This window comes from Solea senegalensis, linkage group LG6, assembly GCF_019176455.1.
Source record: "Solea senegalensis isolate Sse05_10M linkage group LG6, IFAPA_SoseM_1, whole genome shotgun sequence".
In the NCBI taxonomy this organism is placed as follows: Eukaryota; Metazoa; Chordata; class Actinopteri; order Pleuronectiformes; family Soleidae; genus Solea; species Solea senegalensis.
Window position 1 is genome coordinate 26,442,879 of NC_058026.1, and position 19,055 is coordinate 26,461,933.

The 19,055-nt window shown below is 47.1% G+C and overlaps 1 protein-coding gene across 3 annotated transcripts; it reads left to right on the top strand.

The window, feature by feature from the left end:
- Window positions 1–1,031: 1,031 nt before the first annotated feature.
- Window positions 1,032–18,726, top strand: LOC122770529 (echinoderm microtubule-associated protein-like 6). 3 transcript variants are annotated; one of them, XM_044027432.1, is made up of 43 exons: window positions 1,032–1,606; window positions 2,094–2,253; window positions 2,323–2,421; window positions 2,770–2,838; window positions 2,948–3,133; window positions 3,401–3,536; window positions 3,740–3,941; window positions 4,025–4,162; window positions 5,027–5,283; window positions 5,488–5,697; window positions 5,866–6,033; window positions 6,115–6,221; window positions 6,303–6,403; window positions 6,495–6,681; window positions 6,769–6,874; window positions 7,083–7,176; window positions 8,917–9,017; window positions 9,105–9,307; window positions 9,420–9,531; window positions 9,959–10,086; window positions 10,160–10,301; window positions 10,371–10,523; window positions 10,610–10,741; window positions 11,274–11,362; window positions 11,440–11,607; window positions 11,698–11,899; window positions 12,295–12,421; window positions 12,494–12,572; window positions 12,646–12,775; window positions 12,935–13,033; window positions 13,309–13,329; window positions 13,432–13,446; window positions 15,118–15,291; window positions 15,371–15,579; window positions 15,657–15,814; window positions 16,214–16,328; window positions 16,428–16,616; window positions 16,712–16,884; window positions 16,985–17,147; window positions 17,219–17,322; window positions 17,671–17,824; window positions 17,905–18,005; window positions 18,276–18,726. In XM_044027432.1, exons 1-43 carry the CDS (start codon window positions 1,410–1,412, stop codon window positions 18,298–18,300), a joined length of 5,883 nt encoding a protein of 1,960 aa, XP_043883367.1. In that variant the 5' UTR covers window positions 1,032–1,409; the 3' UTR covers window positions 18,301–18,726. The 3 variants fall into 3 exon arrangements, with proteins under 3 accessions (XP_043883367.1, XP_043883368.1, XP_043883369.1); XM_044027433.1 differs by lacking the exon at window positions 13,432–13,446; XM_044027434.1 differs by lacking the exons at window positions 13,309–13,329; window positions 13,432–13,446.
- The last annotated feature ends 329 nt before the right edge of the window (window positions 18,727–19,055 follow it).

Consider the following 19,055-nt stretch of genomic DNA (forward strand, 5'->3'; position numbering starts at 1 on the left):
TCCTTAGCTGTGATTCATGGCCCCGCTGCTGCACCTGACCTGAGGCGGGAAGCTCGAGTAGATGAGCGCAAAACTAACCGGATATTAACAGGTGTACTTTCAAAATAAAATGTGTGCCGTTATTTAAACGATGCTAAAGCAGGATAAACAACGATTATTGTTGCGCGTTAACAGTAAAAATATGAACATTTGTGTGTTTTCACGCATCTCATAAACAGCGCACATCACACATCCGCGTGGACGTTGGCGCGGGGGTCTTTTAGTTTGAAAACCTTAACCGGAAGTGTAGTGGTGGGTTCTCCCTGTAATGACGCACTCGCTCTTCCCTCACATTCCCGTTAATATTCCCTAATTTTCCCTTCATGTCGTCGCTTTTTCCTGCGTGTTTTGCGGCTCTTTGAGAGCGGGAGTGGCTGCGGGTCTCTGCCAGACTGTGTCGCCTCTGCGCGGACACAGCAGCGGCTGCGGTGTCGGTGTCGGTGAAGCGGATTCTGCTGCTGCTGCTGATGGTGATGATGCTCGGTCATAATCTGCGGATTTAAGCAGAAGAGACGAAGAAACACGAGCCGGGATCTTCTCACGTTTACACCGAGTGTGTGTGTGTGTGTGTGCGCGCGTGTGTGTGTGTGTGTGTGTGCGCGCGCGTGTGTGTGTGAGAGAGTATCTACACATCACACATTGATATTATACACATATTCATATACTTAAAGCGTTTCCTGTGACTTGCACACTGAAACCCGGGAATGTTCCGCGATCCTGCTGAGGAACCATCACCGCGATATTTCACTAAATCCGCTTCATAGAAGAAAAAGATTTAAATGTTTGTTTGTTTTTACACTGAAATTTAAAAACTGTTGTAATTATTAAATGTTATAATTATAATATATAATTATTATATAATTATTTTCCTCTTTGCTCGTAAAATAAAATAGAATTAGTTATTTTATGATTATCTTATTAAAATGCTATATTATAAAAATATATGTTTACACTGATATTAAAAACATGTTTGTATTTAGTTTTAAAAGAAAAGATTTTTAATGTTTTTATAAAATCATTTTTACTTTTCTATAAAATCCTAGTGGACTCAACGTAAACTTACTTTTCTTATGAAAAGATCGTAAATGTGAGAATTTAATTTCACGTTTGTATTTTTGTTTCTGGTGAAAATCAGAAAAATTAAAGGAACAGTTCGTGTTTTTCTTCAGCATAAAGCTGTGGCGTGGAATCACAGGAGATGTAGTTAAAGAGACGACAATGACGGACTACATTACCCATCAGCCTTAGGGCCAACAGCAGAGGTCAAAGGTCGGTTGTTGTGGCTGAAGTGACGTCGTCGGAGCTGAAGAATCGGATGCGTTTATTTTTTTTTACGTGGTGGATGTTTGACGTCGTGTTAGCGCGCTAACATGTCGGATAAGACGGCGCCACGCTGTCAGCTGAGGCTGGAGTGGATTCATGGCTACAGAGGTCACCAGTGTCGCAACAACCTCTACTACACCGCCGGGAAGGAGGTGGTGTACTTTGTGGCTGGGGTGGGCGTGGTCTACAACACCCGAGACCACACCCAGAAGTTCTACCTGGGACACAACGATGACATCATCAGGTGAGGGGGCGTGTCTCACTTCAGTTGTAGAGTCAGAGTCGAGAAATGTAGGAAACAATAAGTTGGAGCGTTTCCGTGGCAGCAACAGCTGAAGCTGCAGGTTTGTCTCCATGTTTCCATTGCCATGATGCTTTGCGCTCTCCATGCATGTCTCTGACATCATCACAAAATATCAGAAAAAAAAAGTTTAGTCTTAAAAAAACAAAACTCTGAACTTTAATATTAATCCTGAAGGGGGCGACAGAGAGTTCCACACTGACGTTGTTTTGTCTGAACCAAAATATCAGGTAAATGTGCGTCAGACACGGTTTGATTTGAAACTAAATATCATGGTAAAATGTGTCTTTTACGGATTTATGTGAATTTACGGGAGTTTGCGTGACTTTTTGTTTTTTTTACGTGAGTTTACGTGAGCCGGTGTTGCGATGTGTCACACTGCCCGCGTGTGGTGCTCACAGTGATGTGGCTTGTGTTTCACTTGTCGCAGTTTGGCACTTCATCCCGATAAGATCCAGGTGGCGACGGGTCAGGTGGGGAAGGACCCGTTCATCTGTGTGTGGGACACGTATGCCGTGCAGACGGCGTCCATCCTGCGGGACGTCCACACGCACGGTGTCGCCTGCCTCACCTTCGACTCTGATGGACAGGTGAGTCACGCCCCCTATACACACACATACACCAGTGCGTAAATAAAAGATTGATGTTTTCTTTTGCAGCGTCTGGTTTCTGTCGGTTTGGACGCAAAAAACACAGTGTGTGTTTGGGACTGGAGGAGAGGACGAGTCATCGCCACGGCAACCGGACACTCAGACAGAGTATGACTCAGCAGTCAATCACATACACACACCTTTGGTTATTGATGACTATTCAGAAAACATGTTTTCATCAATCATTGATGATTGATTGATCAGTCTCAGTACTGATCAGTCTCAGTATTGGTCAGTGTCAGTATTGATCAGTCTCAGTTTTGATCAGTCTCAGTACTGATGGATCAGTATCAGTATTGATAAGTATCAGTATTGATTGATCAGTCTCAGTATTGATCAGTCTCAGTATTGATTGATCAGTCTCAGTATTGATTGATCAGTCTCAGTATATCAGTCTCAGTACTGATGGATCAGTATCAGTATTGATTGATCCAGCGTTGCATCGATCACCTGCAGATATTTGACGTGACCTGGGATCCGCTCCAGTCGAGTCGTCTCGTCAGCTGCGGGGTCAAACACATCAAGGTGAGACGTGGCGTCTACGTTTGAATCTTTATTTGCTGATCAGTTTCTGTGTTGATCTGATTATTGATCCCCCGGTGTTTATTGATGATATAAAAACCTGTGTCGTCAGTTCTGGACTCTCTGTGGAAACGCTTTGACTCCTAAACGAGGGATTTTTGGGAAGACGGGCGACCTGCAGACCATCCTGTGCGTCGCTGCCGCCAAAGACGAGCTGACGTATTCTGGAGCGTTGAACGGAGACGTTTACGTGTGGAGAGGAATAACGCTGGTCAGGACCGTCCAGGCAGCACATGGAGTAAGTTCAGTGTTCCTCAAACTGTCCACAGGGAGGTGCTTCCCCCCGCTGCGTTCTACAAATGTGAACAGAAAACTCTGGAAAACATCTGGACCCAAACTTCCAGAAATTTCCCAGAGTTCATGGAGACGTTTGCTGAGGTTTCACCACAAGAAACAGGCAGAGGGCACTGTTGAGCCATATGTTGACCACTGGAGGGAGAGTGAAAGAGAAGCAGAAGTTCTGACAGGAAGCATGTTTTAGTTTTTCCTGTAATCTTCCATGTAGGCCGGGATCTTCAGCATGCACGCCTGTGAGGAAGGATTTGCCACTGGAGGGCGCGACGGCTGCATCCGACTGTGGGACGTCGACTTCAAACCCATCACAAAGATCGACCTGAGAGAAGCTGAGCAGGGATACAAAGGTCTGACTCAGTCATTTCTGATAAGGTTGTTACGCAGTTCATCCACCATAGAAAACAGGCGGCTGTGAGAATATTTAGTTTTCTTGTTGTTGAAATGTCTTTCTCTCGGCCACACTGCCCTCCGCAGGATGTCTGGTGGTACTGCTCCATGCATTCTGTTTTTGTGTCCTCTGAAGGTTCTGTCATTGTTAAATGTCTTCCAGGTCTTTCTATCCGCAGTGTTTGCTGGAAGGCCGACCGGATCCTGGCAGGAACTCAGGACAGCGAGATCTTTGAGGTGATGGTCCGAGATCGTGACAAACCAGTTTTGCTGATGCAGGGTCACAGTGAGGGCGAGCTGTGGGCACTTGACCTGCATCCCAAACAGCCGGTCGCCGTCACTGGGAGCGACGACCGCTCTGTCAGGTCAGTGTGACCCCTCCCACCAAACTCTGCCCCACCTCCCTCAGGCTGGACCTGAGTTCATGTCCCACCTGTGTGCGTCTCAGGTTGTGGAGTCTTCCGGATCACACCCTGCTGGCTCGATGTAACATGGAGGAATCTGTCCGAAGTGTTTCCTTCAACAATGACGGTTCTCAGCTCGCACTGGGTATGAAGGACGGATCCTTCACTGTGCTGCGTGTCAGGTAAGCTCACTTTTATGCTAACGCTAACTGTGCCGTCACATGTTATACTACACGGATGAGATTTTCGTAAAAAGTCAATGCAAGGAAGGACTGAGCCTCGAGGAACTCTAGACCAGGGGTGCTCACACTTTTTCAGCATGCGAGCTACTTATAAAATGACCAAGTCAAAATGATCTACCGACGACAAAAATGCAAAACATATATTTATCTATAAATATATTGAGAATTCTTTATATGTACAGTGTATGTTGATGTACCTTGCATAACCACATGGGCCCATATTGCACAACACAACACAATTAACTATGTACATTTGTTGTCATTACTTGACTTTACTCTGATGACTTGCACTGAATGGAATCAGCCAGCGATACATAGTCTGGACAGTAGCTGCTGACAGCCAGCCTCAAGCACACTTCCAAATGATCATTAAACACACTTCGAAAATGTCATTGTGAAAAAAAAGTCCTCCTCCCATTCCTTATGAAAGTGACATGTTTTTGTCTTGGTCCAGCTCCTCCACTCATTTTATTCTCTTTCTTAAGTTTAAGAGAAAAAACCAAGGGCTAAGAATTGGAGGTAACTCGCTTGCTATCTTGCTAGTTTTGCTGCTGCGCTTAGCATCATTGTTTGCGCATGCGCAGTGACCTAAGTGTCAGAAAAAGTCAGATGTCATCTGACTGGCTGCCCTGTATATCAATCAAGTGACGGGATGGATGATAGGCTGACGTCTATTTTTTTTAATGTTACTGTACATCCACACTACCTTTGCGATCGACTGGTAGATCGCAATCGACGTACTGAGCACCCCTGCTGTGGACGTTGGAAGACAGAAGTCGCTAAGTTAACAGATTCTTTCTTCAGGGACATGACCGAGGTCGTCCACATCAAGGACAGGAAGGAGGTGATCCACGAGCTCAAGTTCTCTCCAGACGGCTCCTTCCTGGCTGTGGGATCAAACGATGGCCTGGTGGATGTTTATGCCGTTGCCCAGCGCTACAAGAAAGTGGGCGAGTGTAGCCGCTCCACCTCCTTCATCACTCACCTGGACTGGTCAGTCGACAGTCGCTTCCTGCAGACCAATGATGGCGCTGGAGAGCGGCTCTTCTACAGGATGCCGGGTAACGGCTTTTGAGTTTTTTTCCTTCCATTCCAAGTCTTTATTCTCTGTCGACCAATCCACAGACTGCAGTGGACTAGCCCCACCCCTCTATGATATCCTTCACAACATTTAACTGAACAGTCAGGTCTGGAGGAAACAAGGTTTTCCTTTGACCTGGAACCTGTGACCTCCTGACCTTTTACGCTCTTCCTTGAACCTCTAGCTGGGAAACTGGTTCCTAAAGACGAAGCGAAGGGGATTCACTGGATGACGTGGACGGGCGTTGTTGGAGCCGAGGTGAACGGCATCTGGCCCAAGTACTCCAACATGACCAACGTGAACTCTGTCGATGCTAACTACAGCAGCACCGTGTTGGTGAGCGGAGACGAGCTCGGCTTCGTCAAACTCTTCCGGTTTCCCTGCCTGAAAAAAGGTCAGTCCCTCCTGGATCTGCAAGACAAGCTCAGGTGTTCAGTGACTCCTGTACCTCACTGTCCGGTGGAACCAGAGTCAGATCATTATTATTGTTCTGTCTGTAATGACGAAGGTTTTGGCAGAACCTGGAACCTTTGCATAATTTCTAAAACTTCTTCTTCTACAGGAGCCAAATTCAAGAAGTACATCGGTCACTCGGCCCATGTCACCAATGTCCGCTGGTCCAATGACCTGCAGTGGGTGGTCAGCACTGGCGGAGCCGACCATGCGGTCTTTCAGTGGAGATTCCTGCCTGAAGGTGTCATGAATGGCGTGTTGGAGCCCCTCCTCCAAGGTAGATTTACCACCTCAAAATCTCATAATGATCTTTGTCAACCTGCTATAACAATGTCTCTCCTCTGGGTGGCGTCATCAGAAGGTTATGCCGACTCCAACAGTGGAGAGTCGGACTCTGACGTGTCGGACGTCCCAGAGCTGGACTCGGACATCGAACAGGAAGCTCAGATGACCTACGAACGTCAGGTGACATGGACGTTAAACTTGATGATGCGGTGTAGATGATGAAGGACGATGGACGTGTGTCTCATCTGTCTCTGTCTGCAGGTTTATAAGGAGGACTTGCCTCAGCTCAGGAAGAAGTTGATTGGTTCTCTGAAGCGGCAGAAAGCTCCGGAGGAGGGGCTTCGCCTGCAGTTCGTTCACGGGTGAAAACCAAAAACAGAAAATCATTAAAAAAAAAACAGCAACCTTCATTCTTCTAACGTTCATCGGTTTCCTGTTTCTTGTTTCCTGCAGGTATCGCGGCTTCGACTGTCGTAACAACCTGTTCTACACTCAGACGGGCGAGGTCGTGTACCACGTTGCCGCCGTCGTCATCGTCTACAACCGACTGCAGCACAGTCAGAGGTTCTACCTCGGTCACGACGACGACATCCTCAGCCTTGCCGTCCACCCGCTCAAAGACTACGTGGCCTCCGCTCAGGTACGCTGGCCCCGCCCACTCAGAGCACAAACGGCTTATGATTGGCTGCACCTGTTAGTCTGTTAGCATGTGTGATTATATGTTCAGGTGGGCAGAGACCCAGCTGTCCATGTGTGGGACATCCAGACTCTGAAGTGTCTGTCTCTGCTGAAGGGACACCACAGCAGGGGAGTTTGTGCTCTGGACTTCACAGGTAACTGTCCCTGAATCAACACGGCAACCGATGATGAAGCTATATTTGAAGTTGAAGTGAAGTGATATTTGTCAATCACCAGATTCTGAACCCGAGTCTATCTGATGTCTGATGTCTGATGTCTCTTTGTCTCTTTGTCTCTTTGTCTCTGTGTCCCTGTGTCCCTGTGTCTGCAACTTTGTGTCCTCTCCATCTGTGTGTGTCTCAGCCGACGGGAAAAGTTTGATTTCAGTTGGAATCGACGAGTTTCACTCCATCGTGATCTGGGACTGGAAGAAAGGAGAGAGACTGGCCAAGGCCAGGTATGTGCACCTGAACACAACACGTGAACACAACACCTGAACTCACACAGCACCTGAACACAGCATCTGAACACAACACCTGAACACAGCATCTGAGCTCACACAGCACCTGAACACAGCATCTGAACACAACACCTGAACACACCTGAACACAACACCTGAACTCACACAACACCTGCACACTGAACACCTGAACACAGCACCTGAACACAACACCTGAACACAGCAGCATCTGAACACAGCACAGAACACAGCACCTGAACACACCTGAACACAACACCTGAACTCACACAACACCTGAACACAGCACCTGAAAGCACCTGAACACAACACCTGAACACAGCACCTGAACACAACATCTGAATGCAACACCTGAACACAGGACCTGAATTCACACAACACCTAAACACACCTGTACACAACTCCTGAACTCATACAACACCTGAACTCACACAGCACCTGAACACAACACCTGAACACAATACCTGAACACATCTGAATGCAGCGTCTGAACACAACACCTGAACACAGCATCTGAATGCAACACCTGAACAACATCTGAACACAACACCTGAACACAACACCTGAACTCACACATCACCTGAACACAGCATCTGAACATCTGAACACAGCACCTGAACACAACACCTGAACTCACACAACACCTGAACATAGCACCTGAACACAGCACACACACAACACAGCACCTGAACACAGCACCTGAACACAGCATCTGAACACAACACCTGAACACACCTGAACACACACTGAACAACACAACACCTAACAGCACCTGAACACAGCATCTGAACACAGCACCTGAACACACCTGAACACAACACCTGAACTCACACACACACCTGAACACAGCACCTGAAACAGCACCTGAACACAACACCTGAACACAGCACCTGAACACAACATCTGAATGCAACACCTGAACACAGGACCTGAATTCACACAACACTTGTACTCCTGAACTCACAACACCTGAACTCACACCTGAACACAACACCTGAACACAATACCTGAACACGCATCTGAATGCAGCGCTGAACACAACACCTGAACACAGCATCTGAATGCAACACCTGAACACAACCACAACACACCAGACACAACACCTGAACTCACACATCACCTGAACACAGCATCACAGCATCTGAACACAGCACCTGAACACAACACCTGAACTCACACAACACCTGAACATAGCATCTGAACACAGCTGAACACAGCACCTGAACACAACACCTGAACACATGAACACAACATCTGAACAGCACCTGCACCAACACAACAACACAGCATCTGAACACAACACCTGAACTCACACAACACCTGAACACAGCATCACACAACACCTGAACACATCACACACTGAACACAGCACCTGACACACCTGTACACAACACCTGAACTCACACAACACCTATACCCAGCACCTGAACACAACACCTATACCCAGCATCTGAACACAACATCTGAATGCAACACCTGAAGACAACATCTGAATGCAACACCTGAACACAAGACCTGAATTCACACACCTGAACACACCTGTACACAACACCTGAACTCACACAGCACCTGAACACAACACCTGAACTCACACAGCATCTGAACACAACACATGAACACCGCATCTGAATGCAACACCTGAACACAGCATCTGAACACCCCTGTGAACACCTGTGATGTCCACAGTCCTCATTCATCTGTGTCATGTGTGTCCTTCAGGGGGCACAAAGACAAGATCTTGGTGGTGAGGAGTAATCCATTCAGGATGGACAAACTGGTCTCTGTGGGCATGAAACACATCAAGTTCTGGCAACATTCAGGTAAAACTCTCTTCCTCTGTCTCTTCTTTGACTGTCTCTGACTTCCTCTGAAAACATTTGAATGATTTGTCTGTCCTCGTCCTGCAGGGGGCGGTCTGACATTCAAACGCGGGATATTCGGGAATCTTGGGAAACAGGAGACCATGATGTCGGCGTGTTACGGTCGATCTGAGGACCTCGTTTTCTCTGGAGCCACAAACGGAGACGTTTACATTTGGAGAGACACAACGCTCATCAAGACCATCAAAGCCCACGACGGCCCCGTGTTCGCCATGTGCTCCCTCGACAAGGTCGTCATCAACTCATCTGTTAATTCATCCATTCATCTGTGAATCTCTGTCTGTTTCACTGAAAATAACAACATTTGATGTTTTCTTTTCCCGTGGTGTGTTCACTGTCCAGGGTTTTGTGACCGGGGGGAAGGACGGTATCGTGGAACTGTGGGACGACATGTTTGAGCGATGTTTGAAAACCTACGCCATCAAGAGGGCAGCGCTGTCTGCGTCATCTAAAGGTAAACCACTCCTGTCTGTCGTCTCTGTGGACCGAGGTCAGGGGTCGGGGTCAGTGCCTGTCAGTATCTGTTAGTCTGTCCAATGTCTGTCAATTCAATTTTATCAAATCATAACGTACATTATTTCAAGAAGAGCAGAGAACCCCAACAGTTCACACAATGAGCAAACACTAAGCATCAGTGGAGAGAAAAAACACCCTCTTAACAGGAAGAAATCTCTGACAGAACCAGGCTCAGAGATGTGCAGTCATCTGCCTTGACCGGTTGGGGTGAAAGGAGAAGTGGGGGACAGAAAGGGGGGAGAGAAAGGACAAGAGGGAGATGAGGTAGAGACAGAAGAGAGAGAGAGACCAAGAGCAGATACACAACAACTGTATCAAGTTACAAGTTTATACAGATAAGTAAGTGTTCTGTGGTTGTGGATCAGGTCTGCTGCTGGAGGACAACCCATCCATCAGAGCCATCACTCTGGGACACGGCCACATCCTGCTGGGGACAAAGAATGGAGAAATCCTGGAGATCGACAAGAGTGGATCCATGACCCTGCTGGTCCAGGTGAGACTGAAGACCACGACTCACCTGAGCTTGTCTGTGCTTCATTTCACCTGTTCACCTATGTTGTGTTCAGGGTCATATGGAAGGTGAGGTTTGGGGGTTGGCTGCTCATCCTCTACTTCCTGTCTGCGCCACAGTCAGCGACGATAAAACTCTGAGGATCTGGGAACTCTCAGCAAATCACCGCATGGTTGCCGTTCGCAAACTCAAGAAAGGTGAGATCCACGTCTGACAGCTGGAGCTACATCTGGTTACACAAGTCTCACCTGCATGTCACCTGACAGGTGGGAGGTGCTGTGCCTTCTCTCCTGACGGTAAAGCGCTGGCAGTCGGTCTGAACGACGGCAGCTTCCTGGTTGTGAACGCGGACACTCTCGAGGACATGGTCACCTTCCATCACCGCAGAGAGCTCATTTCCGACATCCGATTCTCCCAAGGTGCCTGAACTCAGCACCCAGGTGTGACACAGAGTGAAGGTGATTGGCTGGTGAGCGGTGACTCACAGCGTTATGTGTTTGTTCAGATGCAGGGAAATACTTGGCCGTGGCGTCCCATGATTCCTTCGTGGACATTTATAACGTCCTGACCAGTAAGAGAGTTGGCATCTGTAAAGGCGCCGGCAGCTACATCACCCACATCGACTGGGACTCGAGAGGTGAACACACACCTGTAACAATATGAAGCTAACATGCTACTGTAAATGGTGACAGAAGTTCATTCATTCATTTTACATTATACCTGTCAAATGCTGTTGTTTGTTCACATACTCACAGAAGCTCACAGATGTAGGTTTACACAAGTTTGGGCATGAGTTTGGATAGTCTGAGGACAAAGCCTAGACCTCTGGAGGTGTATGAATTTATTCTTAAGTTCCAGGGACAGGGACTACCTCTGGAGGTGTAAGGACTGGTTCTTCAGGTCATTCTCTCTGGAAGTTTAGGGACTTGTGTTGGAGGTCTGGGGACAGGTTGTTGAGGTTTAGACTGAAAATGGTGACAGAAGTTAAAACATTAGCATGGTAGAAGAATATGTAAGGTGTTAGCTTCATGTTTTAGGTCATGCTAAATATATGTAAAACTTGCTGCTAACAGTATTGATTACAGGCTAAATTCCAATATCTCTACAGTGCTAGCCTTCAGTTTCACACATGACGTCAGAGCATCATCTGCTGATGTTTCCGTCTACAGGTAAACTTCTGCAGGTGAACACCGGAGCTAAAGAGCAACTGTTCTTTGAGGCACCGCGAGGACGTAAACAGAACATCAGTGTGGCCGAGGTTTGCTTTATTTCAATATTACGCAGATAATTGAGACATACACGTTTGCACCAATATTTTTGTTTGTGTGTTTTCAGTTTGAAAAGCTGGAGTGGGCGAGCTGGACCTCAGTTCTGGGTCCAACCTGTGAGGGAATATGGCCAACACTAAGCTTCGTCAATGCTGCCTCTCTCACCAAAGATCATAAACTGCTCGCCACTGGAGATGATTTCGGCTTCCTCAAACTGTTCAGCTTCCCCTCCAGAGTAAGATTCTTACAGTCATCAAAGTTACACAGAGCTGAGAACATTGATCTCATTTCTCTTTGAGTTTCTTACGTTGAAATCTGATCTCAGGGACAGTTTGCCAAGTTTAAGAAATACGTGGGTCACAGCACCAATGTGACGAACATCCGCTGGTCCAATGATGATTCTGTGCTGTTGTCAGTGGGCGGGGCTGACACTGCTCTGATGATCTGGACACGAGAGCCACCGGGTCACAAAGAGAGTAAAGCTGTGGACAGCGAGGAATCGGATGATGACACTGAGGAGGATGGAGGTAACGGTCCTAAAACTCAGACACAGGTTTAAAGAAGTATGGTGATGAGTTTGGATGGTTTGAGGACAAACCCTGGAGGTTTATAAACTAGTTCTAGAAGTATAGGGACTGGTTCTGGTGCAGGTACTACCTCAGGAGGTGTAATGACTAGGTCTGAAGGGCTAGGGACTGACTGGATGTTTAGGGACGAGGTATGCAAGTTTTCGGTCTTACTTTGGAGGTCTGGGTATAAGCTCTCAAGGTTTATGGACAGCCTTCATACCTCCTAGTTCTTCAGTCAGATGTGACACCACCACAGCGGAATCATGGTGTCATGTCATCTTCAGAGTCTGCAGTAGGACCAGGACAGTGTCAGAAAAAAAGACAGCTGCGTTGAGGACTTGTTGTGTTTACAGGTTATGATAGCGATGTAGCCCGAGAGAAAGCAGTGGATTACGTCACCAAGATCTACTCGTCCAGCATCAGGAACATGTCAGGAACCAAACCTCACCTGCAGCACAAAGAACTCCCTGTGGATGAGAGGTACTGGCCGCTGGATTGTTGACCAGTAATGATGTGAATGGTCTCTGACCCGTGACTGTCTGTCCCCTTCAGGCCTCCGGTGAGTCGAGCTGCGCCGCTGCCAGACAAACTTCTGAAGAACAACGTCACCAAGAAGAAGAAAGTGGTGGAGGTCGGTGTGACACCTCACTGACGTCAGTTCACCGTCATTGGACGTTATTTCAGAACCCTGTTTGTTTTTTCAGGAACTGGTCCTGGAGCATGTTTTCGGCTACAGGGGATTCGACTGTCGCAACAACCTGCATTACCTCAATGACGGTGCTGACATCGTCTTCCACACCGCCGCCACAGTGGTCGTTCAGAACCTGTCTGCCGGTCAGTGGAACTCTGAGTGGAACTCTGAGGGGAACTCTGAGGGGAACTCTGAGGAGAACTCTGAGGAGAACTCTGAGGGGAACTCTGAGGAGAACTCGGAGGAGAACTCATTTCATTTAAACGTTGCTGATGATGTAACGATTGTTCTTGTTCTAACAGGAACTCAGAGTTTCTACTTGGAACATACAGACGACATCCTCTGTCTGACTGTCAATCAACACCCGAAATATCAAAACATCATTGCCACCGGACAGATCGGTGAGTCTCCGGCAGGAAGTGAGGTCATTGAAGATGAGAAAACATCTTCAACAAATCTAAGAGTCCAGACAGGACGTACATTAAACGTACCATAAAATAAGACACAACATACGATAAGCGTATGATAAAATAAGACGCACCATCTTTAAAGAAACCAGTGTCAGCTGTTGACGAGTCATGATTTTCATCCATGATTCAGCTGCTTTTTGCCCATTGCACTTTTTTTCTTTTCCACTGCTTCCTCATTGTCACTGCATCATCATCATCACCACCAGGTGACATCAGTGAGCTGCCAGGTAAGACATCACACACACGCACACACACACATGTTCATGCTCAGTGTGTAACGTGTGTGTGTGTGTGTGTGTGTGTGTTTGTGTGTTGCTCTCACTGTGTAGAGGCTGAAGTATCAGGTGAGTATCAGCATCTCTCTGGCTCCGCCCCCTTTATTGAGCACGAAGCCTCTGGTCATCTGTGTGTGAGTGTGTGTGTGTGTGTGTGTGTGTGTGTGCAGATGATACATCAGAGCATGAATGTCAGAAACACACTGAACTTCATGTGTTCATCAGTGATCCTCAGGTCAGTGTGACTGTGGCTGAGAGCAAGGACACAAATACTTATAAGTCTACAAGCCTAAGACATCTGCGTCACCTCAAAAATCTACGTCACATGATCACATCTTTATCTCACTGTGAAACTGAAGTTTGTAAAGCACTCACTCTCCCACACCAAACCTCATAGAGAAAATCAGTGATTTTAATATCACACACACAGGACTTATTGATCCACTGCTGCCTCCATCACTAAGTTCTAATGTCTTATTTTGTCACTTCAGTGTTTGAAATCTAATGTTCAGATTGACCTCAGGGACACATAGTGACCACACGAGGCAGCAGAGGACCAGCAGCTCCTGTGTCCCCGCAGCTAAAATCACTGATTTTCTCTGAGGTTTGGTGTGGGAGAGTGAGTGCTTTACAAACTTCACAGTGAGATAAAGACGTGATCATGTGACGTAGATTTTTTGTGATGTCTCTGCTGGCAGCCATGTTTTCACTGAGCTCGCTCCATCACAGTTAAGTGTTGTCATGATCACGTGGGACAGTGTGTGTCTCCAGAGCAGGACGTCACGTGACAAACCACTTTACATGTACTGTAGAAGTTCATGATACTCAGAAGATAAACTGTTGAGGTTTGAACATCTGCTCATCAGCAGAGAAACAAACTCTGTGGTGATGTCACGTCACATTGACAGTGAAGAGGACAGAAGTCCTCAGTTCTGCTCTGATGGATCCGTCTCCTGATGTTTCCTCACAAACTTCACCTTCACCTGCTGACGGACGTCTTCCTTTTGTGTTCCCCTGCTCTTCTTCACTGCCTGGTTTCTCCTTCACTTCCTCTGGTCTTGTTTTTGTTTGTTTGTTTACACAGAAGTTCATCTCCTCTACACCTCAGTGCCTTGGTTCCTGGTTACTTGATGTGTTTGTTCCTCTCCAGTTTAAAGAGATAGTTCAGGTTTTTGTAGCACTGACTGTGCTGTGAGCAGAAAACATGGCTGCCAGGAGAGACATCACACATCAGTTTAAATCTACATCACATGATCACGTCTTTATCTCACTGTAAAGCACTCACTCTCCCACACCAAACCTCATAGAGAAAATCATTGATTTAACATCACACACACAGAAGTTGTTGATCCACTGCTGCCTCCATCACTCAAGTTCAAATGTCTTATTTTTTTAATTCGGCATTTGAAATATTTCATTTTGTCTTAACGTAGTTACACAAAATGACCACACGAGGCAGCAGTAGACCAGTAGACCAGCAGCTCCTGTGTCCCCCCGTCACTGATTTTGTCTATGGACTTTGGTGTGGGAGAGTGAGTGCTTTACAAACTTCAGTTTCCTGTTGGAAAAGTCAGTTTTAATAGTGAGGCTTGTTCTCAGCAGCAGGGGCCCTCACAGATTTGGTGAGGTGTTGTTACCTCACAGAACGCTGAACTATCCCTTTAAAACCTTTGACTTCCTGTGCTCAAAAGTCACATGTTCCTCAGGTCTTGGTTCTATGGTTCTCATCTTTGCTTGCAGGCCTCGCCCCATCCATCCACGTGTGGGATGCCATGACAAAGCAGACGCTGTCCATCCTCCGCTGTTCCCACACCAAAGGTGTCGGTTACGTGAACTTCAGTGCCACGGGAAAGCTGCTGCTGTCTGTGGGAGTGGAACCTGAACACACCATCACTGTGTGGAGGTGGCAGGAAGGTACCGGGTTTCTGTCCGGGTCCAAACTCTCAGCGATCAGATAACAGCATTACAACCTGACCTTTGACCTCTCTTCCAGGCACCAAGGTGACGAGTAAAGGCGGCCACGCTGAGCGGATCTTTGTGGTGGAGTTCAGACCAGACTCTGACACTCAGTTTGTGTCTGTGGGAATCAAACACATCAAGTTCTGGACTTTGGTCGGAGGCTCGCTCCTGTATAAGAAGGGTGTGATCGGCATGGTGGAGGACGGACGCATGCAGACCATGCTCTCTGTGGCCTTTGGTGCTGTAAGATCCACTCACCTGAGACCAGAACCTTTCTGTTCATCTGTGGATGAGTCTAACTCAGTGTCTGTCTGATCCAGAACAACCTGACCTTCACTGGAGCCATAAACGGAGACGTGTACGTGTGGAGGGAGCACTTCCTGGTGCGCGTGGTGGCGAAGGCGCACAGCGGCCCGGTCTGCACCATGTACACCACGCTGAGGGACGGACTCATCGTCACAGGAGGGAAGGAGCGACCGTGAGTCTTCATCAGACCCAGAGACGTGTTTCCATCACGGTACAGTTCAGTTTGAAACGGTAGAGTCCTGGTTCAGGTTGTGTTTCCACTGGCAGAACCTTTACTTGGTAGGCGGAGTATGGGTGGTGCCCGACGTCTGGCAGAGAAAGACAGCGGAGAAAAAAACATGAGTGGAGCTGGTCTAGCTTCGCCCTGAACATACCCAAAGGAAGGGTGCCAAAGAATGGAACTGCTGGTTTCTGGTATTATTGGGAATGGAAACATACCGTACTGTACCAAACTGAACTGGTCTGTGGTCCAAACACGGCTTTGGTCTGTGGTCGCTGCAGATGGACTTGTGACTCCTCCCCCTCCACTTTAACCTAAAATAAGATGGTGATTTGTTGTTGTGTTCCACAGGACTAAAGAGGGCGGAGCCGTGAAGCTTTGGGACCAGGAGATGAAGCGTTGTCGAGCATTCCAGCTGGAGACGGGTCAGCCGGTGGAGAACGTCCGATCGGTCTGCAGAGGGAAGGTACGAGGTCTTGGTCTGTGGTGCAGCGACGTCCTCACTAAGGTTTTTCATGACCCTCAGAAGGTTTGACTCGTTTCTTTGCCTCCTGGAAAAATCCAGGGTAAAATCCTGGTGGGAACCAAAGACGGAGAGATCATCGAGGTCGGAGAGAAGAATGCCGCCTCCAACACCATGATCAACGGACACACTCAGGGAGGAATCTGGGGTTTGGCCACGCACCCTTTCAAAGACGTCTTCATCTCAGCCAGTGACGACGGAACCATCAGAATATGGGATCTGGCCGACAAGGTACGGAAAACCCCTGAACGTCGTCTCAGTCCTGTCTGAGCTTGTGGATATAAAGAATACATTTAAAAAACGTGTATTTCCTTCTTCTTGGTCAGAAACTCCTGAACAAAGTGAATCTGGGTCATCCTGCCAAGTGCGCCTCCTACAGCCCTAACGGAGAAATGGTTTCTATTGGCACAGAGAACGGAGAGTTCATCGTCCTGCTCGTCAACTCGCTCACCGTGTGGGGCAAGAAGAGAGACCGCAGCGTCTCCATCCAGGACATCAGGTGACATGTTTGACACGTTAGGACAGATGTTACGACAGAAGTTAGGACAGTTAGGACATTTCTCAGCAGCTGACCCATGTGTGGTTTTCTTGTGGTCCAGGTTCAGTTCAGATAACCGGTTCCTGGCCGTGGGTTCAGTTGAGAGTGCAGTAGATTTTTATGACCTGACTTTGGGACCTTCCTTGAACCGAATCGGATACTGTAAGGACATCCCCGGCTTCGTCCTCCAGGTGGACTTCTCTGCTGACAGCAGACACATCCAGGTGAGTTGGCCTGAACGTGTGCGTCTTCCTGTGACCTCACAGTAACCTTGTGTCCTCCGTCTTTGTCCCAGGTGTCCACCAGCTCGTACGCTCGGCAGGTTCATGAAGTTCCATCTGGGAAGATCGTAACGGAGCAGCCACTCATTGAGAGGATCACCTGGGCGACATGGACCAGGTGAGGACACACCAACCAGCTTACACTCCAAGCTCACGCTAACAAGAATCTAACACCAGTAACAAACAAGCTAATGCTGTTAATAAGCGGCTAACACAAGTTATTATGATACTAACAACCGGAACTAGGACAAGATAAGATAAGATAATCCTTTATTGAATGGATACTAACGCTAGTAACCAAGAAGCTAATGCTAATAAAGAGAAGCTAATGCATAAACACCTGGTTTTCATGTTACACAGTAACGAGTGAATGAATGATTGTATTTTAGCACCTTCACCTGCGTCAGTGACTTCTATCCTAATGTTGGGGCAGAAACACTGACCCCTGCTGGTTTGTCTTTGTTAGCATCCTGGGCGACGAGGTTGTCGGCGTTTGGCCTCGTAACGCAGAAAAAGCCGACGTAAACTGCGCTTGTGTTTCTCATGCCGGCATCAGCCTGGTGACAGGAGACGACTTCGGACTCATCAAGCTCTTCGATTTCCCCTGTTCCGAAAAATTTGTGAGACAATGTTGCACCTTGAATACTGAATCTGTGTGTCCACCAGGTGGCATCCTGACCTGTTTGTTCTCTCTTCAAAGGCGAAACACAAACGTTACTTTGGTCACTCTGCTCATGTGACCAACGTTCGCTTCTCCTGTGACGATAAGTTTGTGGTCAGCGCCGGCGGCAGCGACTGCAGGTAAACAAACTCTAGAAGCAAAGCAACGCGAAATAAAACTGAGACGCAAATCAAAACAGTTGTCTTCGCTGTGTTTGCAGCTGTCTGCCTGCAGAGGGCAGAGTTTCAACACTCACTCTTTGTTCTCTTTTCTCTGTCCAGTTTGCTCAAGATGCTAATGCTAGTTACCAAGACGCTAATGCTAGTTACCAAGAAACTAACATTAGCAGCTAAGAAGCTAATGCTAATGCGTTGACTGTGTGTGTTTTTCTCTCTCTTTTGTTTGTCCAGTTTATTTGTGTGGAAGTGTCAGTGAGCGCCCCCTGAGGCAAGGCTGCACCTGCGTCCTGCACACAGGAAGTACAAGCGTCTCTGAGCCTGGGTTCAGCACTGCGACCTCTGTTGTTGTACATTCAGAAGCTTTTATTGTGAAAGTGTGGAGGTGTTTGACGTAGCCGTGTTTGTTTGTTTGTTTGTTTGTTTGTCGGAATGTGCCTTTTCTCACAAACTCTGACCAAACATTTGATACAACTTTATTTATAACTGTGGTGCTAAACAGACTCATGGGGGCGTTTATGTTTACAAAAGACAAACATGTTTATTTATTTATATGTCTGTGTGATGAAAATGATGAAGATGGTGATGATGATGAAGAGTATAAAGTAGAAAACATAAACATGGATCTTTGTTTGATCCCAGTTATTCAAACTAAAAATAAAAATGTTTCTACCTCAAAAACAAAGTGAGTTCTAATATAAATAAATAAATGATATTTAAGGTAGAATTAATTCTAAATGTAAATGAGCTGAACACTCTTCTGTCCACTGGGTGGCGCTGTGTCTTCTCTCTGTATTTGCTGTAGAAATAAAAGTCAACTTGAATCATGTGACTTTCTCATGCACACGTTCACCACTAGATGTCACTAAATCTTACACACTGGCGCTTTACATTTTCGGAGCCAAACAAAATAATCAACTGATAATAACTGAAAATAATCGTTAGTAAATTAAAACATTTTAACTTTGAGCAAGATGACCAAACGGAAAAAGGTGTAGTTCTGCCCCGCACCGC